The following is a 23086-nucleotide window of genomic DNA, read 5'->3' on the forward strand; positions in this document are numbered from 1 at the left end:
GCCTAATTAAATATGTTCGGGTTTGGAGAATTAGCTGTATGATTATGGTCAGAGAGCATGAAAATGGGACCGACAAGTAGGAAGAGAGCAAAAATTTGATTGCCACCTGTTTCGTGTGGGCTAATTTGGAAACAATGAGTCCAAATGTGTTGGAGTTTGTGGAACTGAGACCACAAAGGCACCAGAAGTTGCTAGCACTCTCTAAACTTGTTTAATAAATGGAGGGAGAAATCAGGCAATGCCATAGCGTGGAGGCTGCTGCAATTTGAGTCCGTTGCCGTCACGACTGCAGCTTGACAAACACCTTTTGATAAGCATTTGTAGAAAAAATAAAGACTGGGATCTTATCATGGTTTTTGTCAGTTGTAACAGAGCCTATGTCCTGAAAGCATGTAATTAATTCTTTTTTCTCCCTCCCCACGCAGGCTAAACTGCCCAACCTGAAAGAAGTGGATGTTCGCTACACCGAAGCGTGGTGAACTCTCCCTGCCTCCAACTCTCTCTTTTGCTTCTGACAGGAAGGAAAAGATTTTTAAAACAAACAAAGAAAAACAAACCGGAAAAAAATAACTTTTGGCTAATACCTGTAGAGCAGTGAGTGCTGGGACTTGGTGGTAGGAGTCATGGTATGAGGTGGAGGAATTGTGTGTGTCAGGGGACAGGGAAGGCCTGGACCTGGCCGAATTCTTGCAGCTTTGTGATTTCGGAATCAACATAATTTAAATTGAAAAGGAGAGAATTAAAAAAAAAAAAGATAAAAGAGGAAAAAAGAGGACTTTGTAGCAGCAAGAGGAATATAAAGAGGAAAAAAAACACCTTTGTGGATTTTCTTTGCCTTTGTGTTTTATGCCGTGTGGAGAAAAAAATATATTCATTTGTCATTATTTACCTGGGTTTCCTTGGCTGGCACAGTCCGAACTCCTCTTTGACCAGTTTTGCTCCAGAAAATCAAACTTACAAAAATCTCAAGAGAAGAAAACCAAAAGCGATCTGATTTTCACCCCCCCTCACCCTGTGTCCTCTCAGTTGTTATGCAAAGTAATTTTGTTGTACATAAGATTTACATAATGCACCTATTTAAGAAAATGGTTCACAAATAACAGGTCTGGGACCTGTCTTTTATTTATGAATTGTTAATTCTTTTACCCTTTTTTGCGTATAGTACTGTATAAACTAGTTTGCTGTCTTGTTGTTATTATTATTTTTTTTAAAGGAAATGTCCTCAAAGAATTGCCTTTTAGTAATGCAGACTGTATTATACTCCCTCTCTGTCACCACATTCATCGCTTGTCTTTTTGATTTCAAAATGCCTCAGATGTTATTAAATAGGAAGGAAAATATCTATCATAGGTATGGTTGTTGGGGGAGGGGTTGCAGGGATTAATAAAAATGAGATTTCCTTCCGAAGTCTGGAAAACTTTCTTTAAGTCTTTTAAACCACATCAGATTTAACCATGGGTGATAGGGAAAATTTGTCACTTATTTTGCCAAGGGGTAATAACAAAGCTGTCGATTTTACAAATTGCCTCTGTTGTTTTCTGTTTACGTCCGATATTTCAAAAAGTGAAAAAAAAGCTCTCCCTCCATTTTGTGCATAAGCTTTTTATTTTTTTGCCCTTTTTTTTTTTTTTTTTTTTTTTTTGCCTTTTCCTCTTCTCCGCCCTTCCCTCCCTCCCCCTACCTGTTCTGTGCACGCATTGTTCTGCATGTTCCTCTGGGGAGGCTGCAAACATAGCCTTGTCGCTGATCTGATAGCTCTGACCTGTCTGTAAATGTGACTGCTACGTTTTTTCAAATTTTCTTCCACAATTGCTTAGAAGATGATTTTTTAAAAATTGTGGTTTCTTTTATAACTATGCTGTTGACTTTTTTTTTTTTTTCATAATGAGCCTTCATTGTACAGAGCTGCTTATTTAAAAAGAAAAAAACAAAAACAAGTTTTTCCTCTGTTTTAACACCTTTATTTTATTCTTCAGCACCTCAAGGTTTCACATACAGCCAATGTAATTTTTTATATATAAATATATATATATTTAATCTTATTCAATGGAAGCCAAGCTTTGTTTTTGTTTTTGTTTTTAAACTTTGTTGCTATGTAGACAACCCCTACCCAAATCATGTTCTTTTTTTCTTTTTTTTTTTTCTTTTTTTAAATAAATGAAATGGAAATTGAGTCTTAACTCATGTAGTGTGCCAGGTTTTTTTTTTCCCCTTCAAATCCCAAACTGTATGCAGATACAGTATGGGAAGAAAGAAGAAAAAAAAAATAAAAAGGAAGAAAAATTATGCCAACATTTTCCTTAGCACTGTTGCTTTTACCAATGGTTTACTACTACTGTTCTGTAGCTGTGTACAAAGAGATGTGAAATAATTTCAGGCAAAAATAAACTGTAAGTGACTATCTTTTAGCTGCGTGCTTTGTGCTTTCTTTGAAGGAAACTTTCACCAGCCTGGTGAGTCGGGGATGCTGTAGGAGGCAGAGCTGGAGCCGGAGGACAACAGCTTGCCCAAGGATGGTGTCGTCAGGAGCCACATGTGCTCATTGCTAACGTAGGCAGTAGTGGAGAGGTTGGGGCATTTCCAGGCTGCAGAGGGGTTTCTGTGTGTTGAGGCATTTCGCAGGGCAGTGTCCCAGTGGGGTGCTGCGCTTGTGATTTGCTCTCTGTCCGTGATAAAGCGCTCCGGTGTGTGTGCTGGGTGCCAGCACAAAATCCAATCAGGCCCCACTTAGAAGAGCTGCTGGAACTGGTTTCAAGAGCCACTTTCATTGCCTATGTTACCTGGTTCATATTCTCCTATATCTATCCATATTTCTGTCCTACTCCACAAAACAGACCTTAGGACATGGAGAAACACCGGCATTTTGGAGTGTGTTCCCAGCCAAGGTAAGAAATGCTTGAAGGATGGCCCTTAATAAAGACCATGAGCTGTGACTTCAGCTTTTCCCTCTGAAATAATGCAACACCATGGTGAGGCTGTCGGTCTGTTTGAGTGCTTTTCCCCTTGGGTACTTACTGCCACATGTGGATTGTCCTCCGCAGCAGGACAAGCAGTCCTGACACCTCAGGGACCTTAAAAAGCTTTTCTGGATCCTGAATAAACAGAAATACCCCGGTGATGCTGGAGGAAGAACTGAGACTTTGCCCAAAGGAGGAGAGCATTGGCTGTGGCGAGACGAACGCGTTTTGCAGCAGGCAATGGTTGGACATGGGTTCCTGCTGCCAGCCATAACCTGCTGCTCCCCAGGGCTCTCCCTTCTGGGGGATCAACTACAGCACTCTCCTAAATGGGGAGAGTAATTGGGATTTCTGTGAAAAGGCTCCTCAGGGGAATGATCCCTCTTAAAAAAATAAAAAAAAAAAAGAAAAAAAGAAAAAGGTTGGGTTGTGTTACATCTGTTTTTTCTGAGAAAAAGAATTGCAGCTAGCTAGCAGATGATCAATCTGCTGTTAAAGTGATGCATGTGGTCTGTCTCGCTTTGCAGTAGGCATCTCTGTGCCCAGCCAGGTGCCTTTGGCATCCAGCCAGCATCAATTACTGAGCGACGTCATTAGAAATTTCTAATGATTGCATTGGAAAAGGGGTTCTCGTATCGGTTACAAAATGGGAGGGTTAGATGCGGTGTAATAAGAGATGCTATATCTGAGCTTGCACTCAGAAAGGTTTTTCTGAGTTTTTTTCTAGCAGAGCATTTGGGTTTGTAGGGTGCCCTGGCAGTTCCTCCTGGATAATGATGCTTTTCTGCCTTCCTTTCTGCTGTAGCTTGTTGATAATATGAGCCATTAACAAGCTGCCCAATTTCATTTGGGAGGTTACGGCAGCTTGTCTTTCCAGGGACCGCGAATAGCAGGGGTTTGGCTTTCAACCCAAACTAGTGTGGTAGCTTTGAAGCAAGTCCAAAGAGCACAAAGCAGCAGCACTACCTTGTTCCAGGGGCAATTTTCTCACGTTCTCATTAAAAACCTGCAGTTGTACTACCTTCCTGTTGCTTCCCCTGCTGCTCACAGCTACGTGTGGAGTTCTGGAAGACCAAATGCAGAGCTGAATCTCACAGAGCACCGGTTACTTCCAGTTTCCCAACTGGGTGTGTACTAGATCACTCCTCAGAGGTCTAAAATCCTGATAATTCATCACAGATTCGCTTGAGGAAAGCGCAGGCAGCCTGACAGCTGGTGACTTGAAGAGTTGCTGCATCTATTTTTACCAGGTAAGAGCTTGGTGTGTCATGTTTGTGCAGTCCTTTTACGAAAGGGCCATTCTAGGCCATCTCCATGCCCTGAGGGCCTGAGGCTCTCAGCCTCGTGCTAGCTGTGGGACCTCACGGGCAGATGTGGTAGATGGTGGCCCCAGGGTGGGTGTTGAGCATCTGAGGTGCCCTCAGGGCTGATTCTTGTGGTCTGTGGGCATCCCGGTCTCCTGAGGGTGTCTGTGTGACCCCAGAGCAGGTCAGCCATGCCTCCAGGGTTTGAGCAGGCCTTCACCCTGCACTGGGGGCACTGGGCACAAAAAGTCTCTCTGTTATTCTTTGCCCCACATGTCTCCCAAAGTGTATCAAGCCTCCTCAAGTTGAGGTAGAAGTCCTCTTGGAAATACAGTGTGAAGGTGTTGGAGCGGGCAGGAAAACGCTTGTTGGCAGATCTGTGTGGGGCCCGAACTCTTTGCTAGGAATCCCTAAATGCAGTAACGGTATAATAAGGGTAAGGAATGGTAATGGTGAGATTAAAAGACCAAAGTGGAGGCCAGCGCGGCCTGTGGCCACTGTCTACTAAGCAACAGCCAGAGCTGAGCCTGTTTGTCTGTGGGATTGCTGCTCCCTGATGGCCGTGAGCATGAGTAAACCCGTGTGTTGTACACAAGGACTTCTAGTCTGGAAAAGAGCTCCTTGAAACTTTCTATACATCTCCAAGCAATAAGGCCATAGAGGTACTACTGTTCTCACGCTAAAGGCAAAGCTGACCTCTCCCAGCCTCTGTGAAGCCAGCCAGATGTACCCATTAGAAAGGATCAGTCAACTCTATGGCTCTCTTGAATTTTTAATGCTTTTTGCCAACTAAATATAGTACAAGCTTCAAAATACTTGTTTTAAGTGGATGTTAACATCCATTTTTTTTTCCATTCTCTTTTCTATTGACTGGGGAATATCATAAGTAAATATTTGAGATGAGCTATTTTTATTAAAAACAGATCTTGGAATATCCTTTTTGCCAGTAATATTAAAAATGTGGGTGTTTTTCCTGCTAGCTTCATACCTGATTTTGTTTTTCAGGTGATCTCACTTTCATGCTTTTCACCTGCCAGGTGGAACAAATAGTGTAATATATTTGTACTTATAAAATAGGCCCTATCAGATTTTAAACATATATGTACACAAATCTCACCGTGACCCAGTGGTCATGAAAGAACTCTCGTCAATATAGCACTGCCAATGTAAATATATGTCCTTTTTCTACGAATCTTTGCAAAGATAAAACAAAGGTCTGTATACCAGAATATAGCTCATAGCTCCTTTTCACTTCACTACTAGCATTGACTTGGTCTGAACACCTAAATTGATGAGTTTGCTTCACAGATCTAGCAGTTGATATAGTAACCAGCTTCTTGTTAATTCTTGTTCCAGCTGGGCTATAATATCAAAGCATAAATCCTTTAATTGTAACACAGCATACATTTGAAGTTGAATTGTTGACTGCAGATAAATGTTAAAATCTTAACAGTCTCTCCCACCCAAAATCTCCCATTCTTACATACGCTTTTACTATAAAACCAATGTTTTTGCATTAAATTATGTGAAGTTCTTAGGGAAAGGGGGACAGCAAGGAAAAGTTTGGTTTGAATGAGGAGTTGATTTTCTCACTTTAATAGAAGTGTTGCTAGCATCTTTGGTATGCAGTATATCATATTTAAAATACAAAAACCTTGGCTTTGGGATAGTTTTATTTTCATGTTTTACCAATTATGATGACATTAAGGATAACTAATGTTACTGACTCATTTGCCAGGTGCTTTGAGACCTTGGAGCTAGGTTTTGTTACATATTGCTGCACTAAGAGTCAGCGTTGCACTGTTTTGTGAACCTTGGAGGCTGTATGAACACATTTATCAGGAATGCTTTGAATTTGGGTTTAAGCATCACAATGCTAGAAAGATGCAAGTTCCAGTTCATTGTTGTTTACTCACAAGAGAGAAGAAACATTGCAAAATGAGTCCACTTACTGGGATTTCATGTGGTTCTCTGATCTCCCACGCAGTGCTTTCTCCATCCCCACTGGATGGGACGGGCAGCGCTGGGGCTGGCCAAATATCCCAAGCCCACACACCCAGAGCTGTGCAAGGTGATGACAACTGGGCAGAGCACAGCAGAGCTGTGCCTGAACGGCAATGAGTGCCAGCACTATGGAAAATTGCTTTCTTATGGATTTTGAGATGTGTAGACCCTCTGATGTTTAAACCAGGAGGCTGAGTGTCTGCTGGGTAGTGGTAATGGAGCAGATCTGCCAGCTCTCTGGTGGCTTTGTGTGATGTCTGGTAAAAGCATCAGCACCTGCTGGCCTTGTCCCCATGTGGGGACCATCCCACCACTGTCCCTGCCCTGGTGGCAGGGTCTCCAGCACCCCCAGATGCTGCGTGGTAGGACCAGGGGTTGGTGGGGTTCCCGCGGCATCGCCCCCATGCGCTGGCTGCACCCTCAGCTCCTCCTGAATTAAATAAATAAAAAGCCCCAAAACGGGAAGAGGAAAGAAAAAAAGGAAAAAAAAAAAAGTTGCACTTGAGGTTAGCGCTGCTCTCCGCCGCAAAGCCGATGACATCAATGTTGCCATGGTGACAAAATCTTCACTTAGGTATGGTGAGCGCCCTGAGCTTGCGGCTGCCAAGGAAACCCGCCCGAGCGCCAGGCAGCCCCGCGCGCCAGCACACAGCCTGCGGCCTTCCTCCTCCTCCTCCTCCTCCCTGTCCTCCTCTCAGCCAGGCACCCTGTGCACTGCCCTGTGCTTCCCAGCCTCCTGCCAGCACCCTGGAAGTTACTTGGGAAAATTTTCCATCCTTTGTCCCTGTTGTTGTCCCGGCAGCTCCGGGGCTTCCCGAGGATGAGGAGGGATGGCTGCCACCAGCAGAGGAGTGGGGACACAGCAGGTCCACCCCTGGCCATCACCAGGATTCACGTCCTGTCCAATTTGAGTGGCGATGGACTCCAGGGTCTTCATGGAGGCTCAGAGCTGCTGGCCTCTGCCTGCTCATGGGTGAAGCTGCTTCGTTTTGGGGGGCTGTTATTCTAACACCCGGCTCACACACTGTGGGAAGCCTGCCCCCACCCACCCCTTTTTTCCCCCGTTTTGTCAGTGCAAGTGAGAAACTTCCTAAAGCTTGGTTATCGCCTCGGAATCCACTGCTTGCAGCTGACAGCAGTCATTAGTCACCAGAGTGAACCCCGGGCTGAAGAGAAGTGGCTGAAGCAAGGAGAGGGGTTTGGCTCTGCACAAAGCCTCGCTACCAGCTCTGTGCTCAGCTGAAGCCCTTCTGTGGCCTGGGCAGTGCTCCCCCTGCTCCCGGGGGCTTTGCCAAACCCAGCCCAAAGCCCAGTCCAGCACCAAAGGCAGTTGTTCAAAGGGTGCTGACGGGGTCTGTCCCGCTGGGCCCTCACCCCCAGTGAGCAAGTGTAACCCAGAGCCCACCGAAGGCTGTAGAGGAGGTTCTTTTTTAGTGTCTTTTAAGGCAGGTCCGAGTGGATATTAAGCACTCTGGAATTTTTGTTTGTTTTTGTTTTTTAAGTGGATTTTAAGCGCAGGCTTAAAAGCTTGGATGATTTGCCAGGGCAAATGATGCCCCCGCATCGCTTCCAGCCAGGCAGTAGGCAGCCCCGTGCGACCCCGATGGAAGAACTCTGCCTGGCAACACAGTGAGGTGCTCCTCTGGCTTTTGTTTTAGTAGATGGGGTTCTGGACCTCGGACAAGCTGTTATTATTTCAGAGAAGAAAAAAAAAAAAGTTTTTTTTTCTCAAAGAGCAACATCTGCTGGCATGTGAGAAACTGCTGGCTTTCAGGCTTCGGGGTCTGCAATTAATCAGGCTCCGAGCCGCGCTGCTGCCGGCAGCGCAGCCGAGTTGGGCCGGGGGTTTGAAAGGGAAGGAAAGGAAAAGCTCGGCATGGCACGGCACGGCACGGCATGGCAAGCCCACCTGGCATGGCACGGGGAGGTGAACCTGACCGTGGGCTCACTGAATGAGTGACAAGGGTGAGCATCAGCTTAAAGCCAGTTTATTTTTTGGCAGAAGAAGGACACGATTTACGCAGAGGCAGATCCAGGATAAGCCAGCCCTCTGCTAGAAATCCAGAATGTGTTTTTAAAAGAAATATTCAACAGTTTTGCAGTGAAATGATTCGCTTTTATTATATAGCTGTGATAGGAACAAGGGGGATTAACAGACAGAAAATCTCTGGAGAAAATGAAGATTTTTTTTAGGCTTGACTTTTTTTTTTAGCCTAATTATTGATATCCTTTCAAAATAATTATGAATTTTACACAGGACCAGATCTCCACTGCACGGTTTCTGGTCACAAGAGATGAGTGTAGCCAAGGGGAAGTGACTCATGGCTGCCTGTGGTTGAAATTAATGAGATTTTTATCTGGAAATATTCCTGTTAGTGCCTTTTCTTTGTAGTCCGAGTCAGGACAATAGCATGGAAATCATCTTTGAGGAAAACGGTGACCTCACTGCGATCGCTGCAGTAACTGGAGGCTCAGCAGCGATAAGCACTGGAATAGCTGAGTTATGGATTTTGAGGCCAGAAAACCCCATTCTGAACAGCCAGGCTGGCACGCTACAGAAAGCAGCTTGGTTTTGCTCTCTGAATCCTGCAACAACCCCACGAGTGGTATTTAGTGAGGAGGGAGAAAGGAGAACACGAGGAGAAAGGAAATCGGCTGGGGGAGGTTGGAATGGGATGTTTTGCACATGGACTTATTTACTGCAGATGGGAAAGCGCTAACTGCAGGCCTGCCTGGCAAAGCAAACTGCTCCGAAAACAAAAGCCCTTCCTTGTCGTGCATCACCTTCTCTGCAAGGACGAGGTCTTGCAGGAGAGCCTGTTTTAAATAGAAGTGGAGGAGAAATCCTTCCCCTGCCTGTGCTGGGGGCTGCCACCTTCCCGGAGGGAAACAGCAGGGAACATGCAGCAAGAAACCACATCTTTCTGGGCTGCTTCAGCTCCCAGCCAGCTTATTGATCAGGAGGAAACGTCGGTGTTTCAGGAGCTTCCCAAAAAGGCACGGGGAGGCTGCGTGGCGCCTGTGCGTCACCGGGGCTGTTTTTATCCGTGGATTTTCCAGCGCGTTGAGCAGCGCCGGGTCGCCCAGGAGGGACCCTGGCAGAATCTCCCCGCTGCGTGACTCATCCTCGCGCATCGGGGGAGCGCGGGCTGGCTCCGGCACGCTGCACTTTTCAACTCTGATTCATGCCACCCCAGGAGAGTAAATAAGGCAACGCCACACACGGCTCGGCTGCGACGAGCCGCATTCCCACTGGAAAGGTGTCAGGGCAAATGACACCGCCAGCGAATAGTGTCACCTATAATGTTCCCAGCCATTTCCTAAATAGGGCAAAATGCCTCGCTGCTCCTCTGCCAGGAATCCCATCACAGCTTAGGATACCTGCAGTCCTGCACGTGCCAGGAGGGCTTTGCTGAACCAAAGATGCTGGCCTGATCTCATTGAGCTTAGGAGCCTGTTTGCTAAAGCCTGAGGATGTTTGTTAGCAGTCTGGGGTTGTCACTTCTCAGGCTCTATCTGCAGATCGCTTTGGAAGGGTGATTCAAAAAGTGAAGAGCCGCGTTTCTCTGGATGTCTCCCAAAAGCAGGGTAACCCAGGTCACTGCTGCAGAAGGCGTTACTTGATATTGATGTCTCTAGCACTGTAGAGACAAAAATCGGGAGCAGATTTTTTAACAGGATCTAAACTAATTACATCTCTAAAATGGGTTGTTTGGGGAAAAACTCTTCAGCTGTCATCACTGGTACCTGAACGCTGGTGAGTCATCAAATTACATCCTTGGGTCTGGAAATGGATAGCTGGATAACTAGATGCCTAGTTGCCTGCTCAGCCAGTGAAGCAATTCAGCTAAAAAACCTCACGTATGGGTCAGATGATCTCTTTGCTCCAATTTTACTCCAGCCCTGGCTGGCACCTTTGGCCAAGGAAGCCTGAAGAAGGTCCTGGGGTGTTCTTTGTGCCTCCGGGCAGCCTCTGCCCTGGGTTAGTGCCTGCAGTGCCTGTGGGCACGCAGCCCTGCAAACCCGGTGGCACAGCAGGAACAGCACTGCAGAACAAATGGAAAGGGGGAAGCCCTAAACGTCTCCTGGTAGCAGGGTGTGAATTTGTGCCCTTTGCTTAGGCTGAGCTGTCGTTAAGGAGACCGTGTATATATCTGTCTATTTCTGGAGTAAATCAGCATCACAGGTGACTTCTGATTGCCGGTTGCTAATGAGAGAGAGCAACTTGTGTTCAGGTTAGCCAAACAGAGGGGCAAAAGTTAGTGAATAAGGACTAAATGAGCTGGGTGCTTAATTGTCAGTGAATGTCAGTTCCTCCAGTCCTTTCCTCCCTTGGGCTTCAATCCCAGCCTTGTTCTCCAACCTGCTAGAGAGAAATATCCAGGGCAGCATAATTAGCGCATGCTCTTCCACATCTTATATGCTGTAATGTTGTCTTTCTTTCAAAATAAAGCAAGAAAGATCCCCCACCTCATGTGATTACATGTTCTGTTCTTCCCTTCAAGCTTGTCAACATGAAGCACAGAGATTGCCTAATCCATTTTTGTTATTTAATTACGTGACTGCGGCGCGCGGCTCTGGCTTCTGTCCATGCCCCGTCACAATTGGCACTGCATTCCTTCCCGGAGCCCTGGGACTCCAAAAACCTGTGGGGAAGGGAAGTGCATCCCTGCATCCCTGTCAGGTGCCACCAGGAATTTGTGATTGCTGGAGTTAAGGAAGTGATTTGAACCCCAGAGCTGGAGGTGTGGTGAGCAAAGGGACTCAGCAGAGCCCTTGGAGAGGAAGCAGGTGGAGGCAGGGATTTTTAGTGTCCATACAGCCCCTGTGTGTCTGCTGGCCAGGTGAAGGAGCTGGGATTTGCCCACTGGTGTCCTCCTTGTGCTCCCAGCCAGGGAGATTAGGGGCGGTGGGGCTGGGTGCCCTCGTGGGTGCTGGCACCTCCTCTCAGAGCCTTGCACGTGTTCGCTGATGGCTGGCAAATGCCTGCTGCTGCTGGGCGATAGCTGCAGCCTGTGTTTAGGGACAGAAATCGGCCACTTGGATCAAAATAGAAATCCTTCTGCTAAATGCTGTTCAGGGAATTGGCAGAGTGGGAAGGGCAAAGCAGCCAGCTGCATGGCTCAGTGGCGTGGATGAGTTAGCTGCCGTGATGTTGTATCACAGGTGACCTTACCGTCTCAGCTTTAAGCCATGCTGTCTGCATTCCTGGTCTCTAAATCACTGAGTTATTTAGTTGTTCTGTTATTCTGCTCCCTCACAGAGCCCATGCCCTCTGCCATTGATGGTTTCCTCATGTGTGGCCATCAGCAATGTAACCGTGAGATGACAGCAAGGAAATGAGAACAAGGAGAACTCAGTCCCCACTGGATTAAGCCATGAGGCACAGAGAGCTTTTCCTCCTCTCCTTTCCAAGGAAGCGAGCTGCCATCGGGATGGTGAACACATGTAAAAATGAGGTGTGCACCAGGCTGGTGTGAGCACTGGGGATGGGCATTAGCAGAGGGATGGAGGAGTCACGGGGGCCTAGGAGGAGCCCCTTGGATCAATGGCATCGCACAAACACTTCGTCCTTCACAGTTTTGCTCAGCCACTAGGTGAACACAGTGGAGGCACAGAGTGCTGTGTTTTTCACTGATTCAGCCCCACTGCCTGTGTCTAAGTAGCTTTGCATTGGGATTTAGCGTGGGCCTTGTGGGGCTCCTGCTGTGGTGCTGACTTCTTCCAGCAGCAGGGCCACAACCCTCCCATGGGGGAGCTTTAAAAAGGAAGGGATTTCAGCTGGAATTTGGTGCTCATGTTTCTTAGGCTTTGGGCATCCCCTCCTAAATTTGTGGGGTGAAGAATGATGGAGATCCTCTTCTCCTCTGCTTTCATTTCATTTTGTTTGTTTTGTTTGGGCCCTGTCACAGCATTTCTTGGGCCTAGGCCCAGCCCAGCACTTAGCTGCAGTAGCACAGGAATTGATTTCAGCAGAAGTAGACAATTCCCTAAATTATTAATGTTAATAGTGGACAAACCACAGGGCACAGGCAAAAATACACAGAAGGAAGAGCTGAAGGCAATCAAGAGGATGGCAGCTGGGACCATCAGGGTGAAGAGAGCTGGGCCTGGCAAAAAGTGAGATGTCTGAGCTGACCAGGACTGAGATAGAGCACAAGCCAAGAAGGGTACACGCCTTGGGGATGCTCCTGAATGCTGTGGTTTTCCACAGGTACAGGTGCTGTTATGTATCGTGTTTTATAACAAGCTTTTCACATGCAGAAATCCCCACACTGCCAAAGATGTGCTCGATGCATATCCCACAGGCCTGCTGGGGGGGTGGGATGCTTCTGTGTTGTCCCCAGTGCCCACAAGGCTGCCCAGGCCACATGAAGCTGCACAGCTCCTTGCAGCCTGCCTGGCATGTCCTAATTGTGGTTCTCAGAAGCCCTCAGTGTTTTCAGCTGATTTGCTTTGACATCAGCAGCCGGCAAGAAGTTCTCTGTGTCGGGGTGCGTGGGAGTGCTATGTGACACCTTAATCATGCTAAACAGGAACACACATTCAGATTTCCTCGGTGTTTCAAAGAAATGTGATTTCCTTTGTGCTGCAAAGAAAGAGTTGACTTGATTGCGACTCACTGTGGAGACGGGCTGTGTTGCGTGTGAATTAGGGTGCCAGGATCTAATTCTGGGTGAAAGAGGGAGATAAAAGATCCTTGACTTACTAGCTGCAACCATTGGGGTCAATTTTCTTGCTGGTTACTGGGGGTCGTTTTGATGATAGCTGTTTTTCTGGGTTGGCCAATGTATGAGAAACCAGATATTGTGCAAAAAAAAAAGCACAAAAACAAACCTGTATAGAATCAAAGTCTAAGCAAATATCATACCAAATCCCAGCTTCTGAAACAGTTGTTAGTCATATAGTGCAGGCATTAGAAACTCATTAAAAGTCCAAAAGAGTGGTTAACTCATTAATTTATTTCTCTTCCACGTATGGGTGATGACCATTCAAAACCCAGGCAGCAGTGGCTCAGTACAGATTTAGCTGAGCATTTCCTGGCCCAGATGAGATGAAATAAAGGCAGAGAAGATTCGCGAGAGCCCTGCCAGCGCAGAGTGGTGCATGACGTATGGCGGGGCTGTATAGCTCGTGTGATTTGTGACACGCAGCCAGGCTGTTGGAAAAGCTGAATTTGCCGGTGTGCTCATCCTGCTGACAGTCTCATTCGCTCAGCCTTGCTCACACAGCGGCACATGACTGCTTGGATCGTCAGCATGAAAATGCCTTTCATTTTTTTGCGATTTGTGAGATAAAGTTAAAAACTCTGCATTTGGTAAAGTACTGTGCGTGATAATAAGGAAATCTGTTTGATCTCATCAAATAATTTGAATGATTACGCTCGATTCAGACAATGGCTGTGTTCCTGCTAGCTGTGCCCAAAACATCCTTCTGAAATGTGGTATCGTCCAGGAGTCACTGCCATGGGGCAGTACCGTGTTCCATGGGGTTCATCAGCCATGTGATAGTTGCTTCAGTCCCTGCCCAACCGTTTTAATTTTCAGCATGGAATTAACAATAGCCTAACCCTATTCATGCAGTGTGCAAGTAGGTCAGTGGAGCCAGCAGGAAGGAGTTCAGCCCTTTCCACCAGCCCTGTACCAGAGTGGCTGCTTCAAAATAGCACCAGCCACGTTCCCCTCCCTGGCACGATGTGACAGTGCCTTTTCCTTTCTAAGAGAACTGCTCTGGGACAAGGAATGTCCCCTTCCAAATGGGCTTTCTGTCACCTGCTGTTGCTGCCTTATTTAAGCTCTCCAAGTTGTGTGTTTGGCTGCTGGCCTGTGTGGCAGGAGGCAGACCTGCGATGGCACATTTCTGTGCAGTTGCTAAATGCAAAGTGCTTGCGCTCCATCAGATAAAATGCATCTCCTTGCATCTTTGTATGGATCAAAGAGCAGCGCTGGTGTCAGGCCAGGGCCCATCGCTGCCCTGCCAGGCAGAGCAAGGCATACATTTGTCAGCGCCTGGGGACTGGTGTCGTTTCAGAGTGGTGGTTAAGCATTCACATGAAATTACCTGTGTAAAAAAATATAGTGCAGGGAGTGTTAGGCAAGCTCTGCTTAGATCACTGCAGATGTGTTATTTTGGGAGAGTATTCATACTGTGCACTCCTTATTCAGACAAAACGGCAATTGACGTAATTTTTTCCATAATGTTGCTTTTATTTGAAATCATATCTATACATCTTGTACAAATCAAACTAATAATAAGCATTTCCATGACAGATTCTCCTTATGGATTAATTTTGGAATTTAGTTTATAGACATGATTTGACTTCAGTGGGATTTGTGTCCATAAAAGGACTGCCACAACAGGGGACAAATGCGAGAAAGTGGATTTTTGTCTATAATTCACCATATTTGTTTGTGGAACCCTTAACAATGTTCTAATCTTCCATCTGAAAACTGCCTTGTCACCTTTTGATTTATAGCTTTTTCCTTTGCCTTTACTCTGCACTACTTCGCTGGTATTTCTTACAAGGCAGGTATTGTCAAATCTCTTTCTTCAAACATATAATAACCACCTTTTGCAGAGAACAGGCGTATAAGTTACTCAGCTTATATGACAGAACAGAAAATAAAGAGTTGAGTATCTGGCAGAGATGCCAAAGAGTGATGTTATTATAACCTTACTGTGAAAGATATGCCAACAGAAAGTTATGTATCGGTGAGGTAACCAATGACAATATTTGCAGGAGAAGGCTTTATTACACCAAATATTAAAAAACATCATTGTATGGTGTATTTACAGACAAATCACACCTCTCTTATCAAGATGTTCAACAGCCATCCCTGCGCATAACAGACAGGATTTATAGCTTAAATAGACCACAGGCATGGAAGGACATCACAGGTTTATGCTTGTCAGTACTTCAGCCTTATTGTTGAGACCTGCTTGGGAATTTTCCCATGTTGCTTGTTTTTAAGTGGAAAATGTTGTTTCTGCAACACTGAAATCTTGCAATTTCTCAGTTTTCCTTTAAGAAAATTACACCAAGATTAGAGCAGCTCTTTCAAGGCGGAGTGGTCCAAAGGAAACCAAATCACAGCGCTTGTCTTTGACCAGTTTAAAACATCAGCCCGTGCTTGCCTGTGCTGCCATCAGACACACGGGCTTTATGTTTGGGTGCTTTGTCCCACCAGTTTCTGCAGCAGGCTTGGCTTCCCAAGACACTTGCATTCATCTTCAGGGTGGAGCAACACCCACGCTGTCCCCAGCAGACACAGGGGATCTTTGGCAATGTATCTTGGGCGTGGAGGTAAAAGGAGGCCTTGTAGGAAGAGATGAAGGCTTCATTTTTAGGGGAAAAGAAGATTACAGAGTCAAGAGGCAGCTCAGAGAAGAGTACATGTAGCTGCCTCTTCATCTTGGGGTTATCCACTCAATCGAGTACGGTCAAACAGAGCCCTCTGAAGCCTCGGGATGAAGTGGGCTTCCCAAAGACAAGGCGGCGAGCACCGCACGGGCCCTGACACAGCAAAGCAGGGCGTTATCTCCGCAGCTCTGCGCTGGGAGCCCGAGTGCACCCCGAGCAGCCCCGTTACCTAGTGATGTATGGGAGCGGGTGGCCCTTCCCGAGCACCACCTCCAGCACGCGGTCGGTAATGAGCGACATTATCATCAGCGCTTTCTGCTTGATTTGCCGGCGCTCGTCAGCAGGCAGCTGACCTTGGACGGAGGCTCAGCATCAGCCTGGCTGGAGTTGGGGTGCGCGGGGGGAGCTCAAAGCTCCGGGTGCTCAGCAGGAGCGGCTGGCAGCTGGTGCGCTGCTCCACCTCCTGGCAGCTGCTCAGCTCTGCAAGAAAGGAGTTTCAGCTGGGGTTTGGCCTAACGGGGTGCTGAGCAGCACCATTTCCTTCCTGAAAGCATCGCCGAGTGCCACCAAGTTACTGCCTTCCATCATTGCTCCGCATCACTGCCCTGTATTGCTGCTTTCCATCATTGCTCTGCGTCACTGCCCTGCATCGCTGCCCTACAGTGCAGGCAGGGTGAGCAGCGCTGCCCAAGAGAAAGCCTCCCCAGTGCCTGCTGCTGGTGTTTTCTGCTTCCACGTATTAACGAACATTTATTTATCCCATTTGGGCAGACTGGAAATCTGCAGTTCTGCAAAGAAAGGGAAACTTTCCGCTCAAACCCAGCTAGTTGCCGGGTGGAAACAGGGCGAGAGGACAAGCAGCGTGCTTCTATCTCAAGGCAGGTTCTCAGACATCACCATTTCCCTTTTCGGCTGCCCCTGCCGAGCAGGGAACCCGACCTCTGCCGGCCCCAGGAGCTCCGGGGCTCGGTGCTCAGCGCGATCTCTGCTGCCCCCGCCCGGGCAGCGCCGCGTTCAGGCACAAAGCCGGGCTTTTGGAAGGGATTGGGACGGGCACCCAGCAGGGCAAGCTGTGCTCGCCCGCAGCTGCTCCCTGTTCGGCACTTTTGGGGTTCACGACGATGTTTTGCTCTCCGCTGAGGCTCTCCATGCAAGGTTCTCAAAATGCCCATCGTTAGACCGCCTAAGAGCCCATTTCCTAGGAAAGCCTTGCTCATCCTGAAGATAAAACACAGCCTCGAGCCCTGCTTTGAATTCAGACCTTTAGGTAATAGTAAAGACTTCGTTTGCCTTAAGGCCTTCTTCCCGCTGTTACTACTAAATGCCATATTTCATTTAAGTACCAAATTATAGAGCTAACTCTTGGGAAAGCCTGAATCCAGCCCGCTTCTCGGCTATGAGAAACTCAGGTTTTCTGAACGTTTAAATATCTCAATATCCTGCATCCATTTCCAGCTGTAGCTGAGCAGCTCTGCGTTCATTGCTGAGCTGAATTTTAGCACCAGGTTGTCCTTATTTTTCACCTCCCCATTGCTAAATCCCAAGAGAATATTTACAGTGGGATGCACATCAGTGTGTGCGTTCCTGGAGCGATTGCAGAAAGCCTGTTGTAAAAGAGCTAGTAACGTAGCCTGCAGAAGACAAAAATGACTGTATCATGGGATATGGGCCATATTCAAAGATAGTTTATGTCTGCAAGAGCAGATTTGAGAAGATTAGCTGCTAAACTGTCTCTGGGAGAAAGTCAAGCTGACAGCCTAGAGCAGCTGAGCTAATAGCGAAGTTGATCTTTAATCCATCTTTGCTGTAAACTATCTTGAAAGATCATTAAGCATTAAGTAGCCTGCGTGGATGAATTAAATGATAAACAGTGGCCAAATCACTGAGAAGCAGAGCAAGGCAAGATTTTGAAGCCTAAAAAGCACTGTAATGGCACCGTTGTACAAAATATAAGGCAGAAGGAAGGCAGCACTTGCTTTGTGGTGCCAGGGAAGAGAAAAAAAAAAAAAAAAGGCTGGTGTTAATCTGGATCAGTTCCTGATCCGGGTCACTGTGCGAATGCCGTGTCAGCACAAGGGAAACGCTGCTCATGGTGAGGGAAAAGGGAAACTGCTTCTCTCTGTGTGTTTTTTCCAGGGGCAGCCAAGCTTCTCTGCACAAAGGGACACTTCTGTGTCCCTTGCGGTGCTCAGAGTAACCAGGTTTTCCAGAGCCCCTGAAACCGAGCAACCAGAAAGCTGTGCAGTGATGCAGACCAGCTCCAGAAGAGGTTTCTCCACCTGAAGATGTTGGCTTAATAAACATATAACTGCTGGAGCAACCCTTTCAGCAGCTAACAGCCTTGGTATGTGCACCTGGCTGGCTCTGCTCTGCACCTGGAGAGAGGCAGGTGGAGGGGTCCAACCCTTGGGGAGAGCAGAGAGAACTGGTGGAGGTGGGGTGAATGTGTCTGACCTCTCCATGCAATTTCATCCATGTGGGTGGATGAAGGACTGTGCTGTGTAAAGAAAGCAAGCTGCTTTTGGTGGTTGCTGTAAGGTTTTGTAGGTGTCAGAGGGCTGGAGCAGTCCTTGTGCTGGTGGTTGTTGGGGTGTCTGGAGGTGGCTTTGCTGGTGCAGGTAGATTTAGCTGCTAAATTCTGTTCCCACTTTGAAAGAAACCAGTTGTAAAGATACAGTGGGTGTGCAGTATGAAGAAAGGTGCTTAGAAGCCAAGCCAGAGGCTTGCAAGCTTGTGCTGAGGTAGCAACATTTCTACTAGTGCAGAAAGTCTGCTAGTACAGGCTGCAGGCAGTGAGTGGCATCGTGGTACCGCGGAAGGAGCAGCACAGCAGAAATGAGATGACTGGACACAGCAGGAAGACAGATCAGCTGCTGAGGAGGGGTTGTTTTCAGCACGGGATCCTGCCTGTATGTCAGTGTCAGTCGTAAGCAGTGTGCGCTGCAGGGCATGGAAATAAAGCCACATGCTTGTGTTAGTCCAGTCTGTCTGTCCTGCAGCCCCCAGCGATGAGAAAAGCAGTCGTGTCTCCCCTCTCCCCCTCTGACCTGAACTTCACTGCTCCTAGAAATGCACAGCATCAGTAACAGCCTTGGAGATCAAAATGCCTAGGGTGTCAGTGCTCATCGAGCCAGCCTCGGTTTGTCATGAAAAGGACGGCAAAGGCAGCGCTACAAGAAAGGGTACGGATCCCAGCGTGTGTAACAAGCAGCACACGTGATATTGTCACCACCTTGGGGACAACTTCACGGGTCTGAGTAATGCAAAGGCAGGAGACAGCAAAGGTGACAGTGGCACAAGGGGAGGCACACCTGCACTGCCCACGCAGACAAACATGGGACTTTGGCCCACAGCATACAGGGGTGTCAGCGGGTAATATTAGCTGTGTGTTTTAGTTTTACTGGCTTGGTTGCAAAATACTTGTGCAGTACCCTGACATTTTCGAATGATTATAATTATTTTTTTTTGTCCTCCTCTGCTCAGAAAGCCAAACTTGTACAACTGTAATAAGACAATTACCAGCCCTGTAGAAAGGGGACTGTGCTCTCCCAGGGGCACAGCTAAAGGAGATGGTCCCAAGAGCCAGAACTGACAGCTATGGGGGGGCTGGAGCTGGAGCAAGTTTGCTGACTCAGGCTTACAGTACACAAACCATAACTTTTCTTCCTGAGGAAAGGCAATGGAAGGGACATATAGTTGTAATGTGAGATATATAAACAGGAATATTACTTTGGCAGCCTCCTTCTGTGTTATATTCTCAATGGCAGCACCTGCAAATCATCCCCCCTGTTATGTTTTATCATCTGTAAGTACATGAGAAGGCCAGTATTGTTTTAAAATTCAATTTATCACACTAATTTCAAACCCCAGTGCTGTAATATTGACTTTCTTTTTATTACATCATCCTTTGTTTTCAGAAAACCGGTAAAAACAACATTGAAATTGACATAAACAAGTGATGTTTTTAAATATATTTCTTCTCAGGCAAACGCGATTCCATCATATGGTGGCTGAGAAACAAGAAATTTAGGTAAGTATTGAAGGCATGTTGGCCTCAGAACTACAGATTAATTTTTCAGTGCTACACCCACTCAGATTTAGTTTTGAAATACAAGCAGCTGGCTCAGTGGCATCGAGGAGCAGCTGTGGGGTTGAGGAGGGGTGAACACAGCTGCAGCTGTGGTCCCAGGGGGAATTCTGCCCCAAAATGCAAACCTGCACCTCTGCAGCCCCCTTTGCACACATGCAGAGGTTTGGGAGAAGGTGACATTGTAATGCAATGTTTTGAGTCCGTAGAAAAAGGCTCACAGTCTACGTGGGTACTACTGTTGTCTCGAGGTGCCTATGCAGCATTGTTCCTTGTAGGTGGGAAGCTGTCCCTGTCCCCTCTGCCATATGGCCCCCCATCATACTCACAGTCCAAAACTGGTTCAAACGAGGAAAGAAAATGAACTGCCAGCTGATTTCCATAGCATTCCCTGCTTTCTGCTGGGCGCTTTGCAAGAGTTTTGTTTAGATACACCGACTTCCGCCCCGAGCTGCAGGGACAAGCAAATGAGCCACTGCCGCTCTCATGTGAACATAAATGGCCCGACAGTGGTCACACAACGGCAGCACGTCAGACGGGGTTTGAATTCTGACCTGATGCTACAAAACCACAGCACTGCCTTAGTTATGTCCTGATCGTGCTCTTTGTTCTCAGGGGCCCATAACAAACCGTACCGAAATAAAGAGTGCCTGCCTCTGGGATTTTAGGGTACTTTTTTTTTTTTTTTTGAACAAATTGTTGCAAATCAGCTTCTAAAATGTGTCTGTAATTTCTTTAAAAAAGATTTCCTGTAAGATTATCTAGGATTGTCACCCTGGCTGGGATTTTTTTCCCACTGCAGTAGCCCAGAACTTCTGTACGAGGGGCATGACCAGTTTTTCCTTGTCTGTTCTCAGCTAAGACATATCCAGAAAGACTGCTGGCCTTCTCCGCTTGGAGGGAAGACTGATTAAAGAACATCTTCATTACACCCTAGTACAGCCAGCCTATCCCCATTGTTTGCAAAATGATCTTTATGCTCTTTATTTTTTTTTTTTTAATGTATCAAATGTATCATTGACTAATTGCTTACTCTTTTTTTTTTTTTTTTTGGTAAATCAGTGGTGAATGTCTTAATTTATTTGTAGGTATTCATAGACGTCTTGATCACTGGATCACTTGATCCTTTTGTCTTCATCACTGTAAGAATCAGTCACTAGCTAGGCTGGATTTTGCATAGTCAAATTTTAAAATACACATTGCTTTGCTTAACTACAAAGCCAATTTTTCAGCTTCCTCATCAGAAGCTAGATGTACCTAACCCATGCAGCATGCAGATCGAGTTCCAGGTATTTCAGCCAACCGTACTGCTCAGGGACTATTGCTGTGAGCTTCTGAGTGTTTTTGCTGCATTCATTTTTCCCGAACATCTACAGCAGTAAAGTTTATCAGCTAGTTTACTGTTAGTAGGTAATGATCACGAAAGGCCAGATTAAAAGCCATTTCTTAACTTAAGACATATGGCTGATTCTCTCTTTTCCATTACTTGCAGTATTCGTAATGTCGGTTTTGGACTTGTGTGTTTTCAGATACCTTTGCCCTCTCGTTATCTCCATGGGCCAACCCTGAATTGCTTCCCTTTTTGCTTCTTGTTTTTGTTTTGGCAGATCAATATGGTTTTGTTCTCCGGTGGTGCTTGCAGAGCAGCTGTACAAACACTTGTGCCAGCGGCAGGGAGCAGTTGGGGTAGAGCTGGCAGGAGGCAGAAGCAGGAGGGACTGCCTCTTTTCATTACAAGTGCTGGATGAAGATGTACGTGAAACTTCAGCTTTAAACCGATTACACCTCGGCTCTTTACCTGTGGGAACAGAGTTAATAATCTCCGATTACTTTCCTGTCCTGTTGCCTGCTATTACCTCTGCTGCATTACAACAGAGTGCTGGCTTTAGCTAAAACCCCTGTGCATTTCTATAATAACTGCAGCTGCAGTTGCAAAACCTTCGACTCCAAATTGCATTCTTCATTGTGAACCATGAAGTCCATTGATAGCTTAGCTAACTATACGTGAACGCTAATTTTGCATTTTTAGCTAAGAAAATATTTTCTTGCATACTTCTGTTCTCTGAGAACAACGTGAAATAAAAATATCTGTCTTCTAAATACCCAGCCCCAGACTTCCTGACTGACCCACTATGAACCACTGCTGCTCTGCACACATTATTTCCTCTCTTTGAAAGAAAAAGAAAAAAGAAAACACAGAAAAAATTACCCACAGTCTGGCAACACCTTGCTTTTCCATTTGCCTCGTCTCTATTTTCAGGGGGTAGCAAGCTGCTCTTTACAAGCAGGCAAGTCAAAAAGCATCTATTTCTCCTGCTTGGGTCTTTTCTGACTCCCTTCTCTGGTCTCCTCCCCAGCACCAAAGCAACTGTCTGGTGTCCACTGCCGGAAGAGGCTGAAAACATTTTGTTTTTCCCTGTTAGTAAAGATTTTCTTCTGCTGTAACTTTCATTTGGCTATTTTCTTAGCAAAACATATCCTTTCTGCAGCAGCACTGCTAATGCAATGCCAAGAGCTACAAGTCTGGCTGTTGTTAGACTACAGAAACTGTCAGAAAGCAACTTTAGCTCTTGTCTTTGCTTTGTGACTGAGTCTTTCCTTCCACAGGAGTACCCAAGGTCTCCTCTTCCCTCTGATGGCTTTTGTCATCAAGGCAGCAGCTCTGCACTCTGCCTCCATCTGTGCTGCCAGACCCGTGAAAGCTGGTGCCTGTCACCTGCGGGGATCAGGTTTTTGTTACTTTTTTTTTTTTTTTTTTTTTTTAGGGGAGCCCTGTAAGGAGCTACATCTCCTGTTATATTTCTGCATGCTTCCCCCCCCCCCCCCCCCCCCCCCCAGTTTTGTATATTTTAGTTTTAGTCAAATGGTGTCATACTTTGTTTTCATAAAATACCTCAAAAATATCTGTTTCAGCCTATATGAACATTGGTTTGATACAAATATTTGGATTCTGTTTTAATCTGTTTAAAAACTGTTATTTCTTTACAAATAGATTTATGTACATTTGTTGATTTATAAAGCTGTAAAGTATGACTACTCTTTGCATATAAATTACTAGAAAACTAGTATTATTCAGCTTCAACAATTTCATTATTTTCAGTAGAATAAAAAATGGTCAAAACTTTCAAGCATTGACTGATAATCTATTTCCGTCCTATTTTAATCTATTTCCCACTGGGGTAACAAGCTAGGTGTTGTCTTCTGCTCTAATCTTAAAATCCTATGTTCTACGTGTAAACCATTTTTTTCCAGACAGCATATCTCGAACCAGAAATGTGTGCTTTCAATTTTCATGTTTTTTTTTGTTTTTTTTTTTTTTTTTTTCTTCTGAGGATTAAAGGTATTAAATGTTTTACTTAAAGCCCAGTTGTTG

At 46.2% G+C, this 23086-nt stretch overlaps 1 protein-coding gene and 1 long non-coding RNA gene across 2 annotated transcripts in view; both read left to right on the forward strand.

Annotated features, from left to right (window-relative positions):
- Nucleotides 1-1277, forward strand: part of CMIP (c-Maf inducing protein) — a 126594-nt gene extending 125317 nt beyond the window's left edge. The window contains exon 21 of the mRNA XM_032195554.1: nucleotides 426-1277. Within this exon, the coding sequence (XP_032051445.1) occupies nucleotides 426-479 (54 nt within the window). The 3' untranslated portion in view covers nucleotides 480-1277. The remainder of the gene's footprint in view (nucleotides 1-425) is intronic.
- A 2432-nt stretch (nucleotides 1278-3709) lies between these two features.
- Nucleotides 3710-22382, forward strand: LOC116493973. Its single transcript, XR_004253819.1, has 3 exons — nucleotides 3710-4207; nucleotides 19611-19656; nucleotides 21321-22382. It is a non-coding gene; the product is annotated as an uncharacterized LOC116493973 (long non-coding RNA).
- Nucleotides 22383-23086: the final 704 nt, after the last annotated feature.

This window comes from Aythya fuligula, chromosome 12 (genome assembly GCF_009819795.1).
Source record: "Aythya fuligula isolate bAytFul2 chromosome 12, bAytFul2.pri, whole genome shotgun sequence".
NCBI classification, from domain to species: Eukaryota; Metazoa; Chordata; class Aves; order Anseriformes; family Anatidae; genus Aythya; species Aythya fuligula.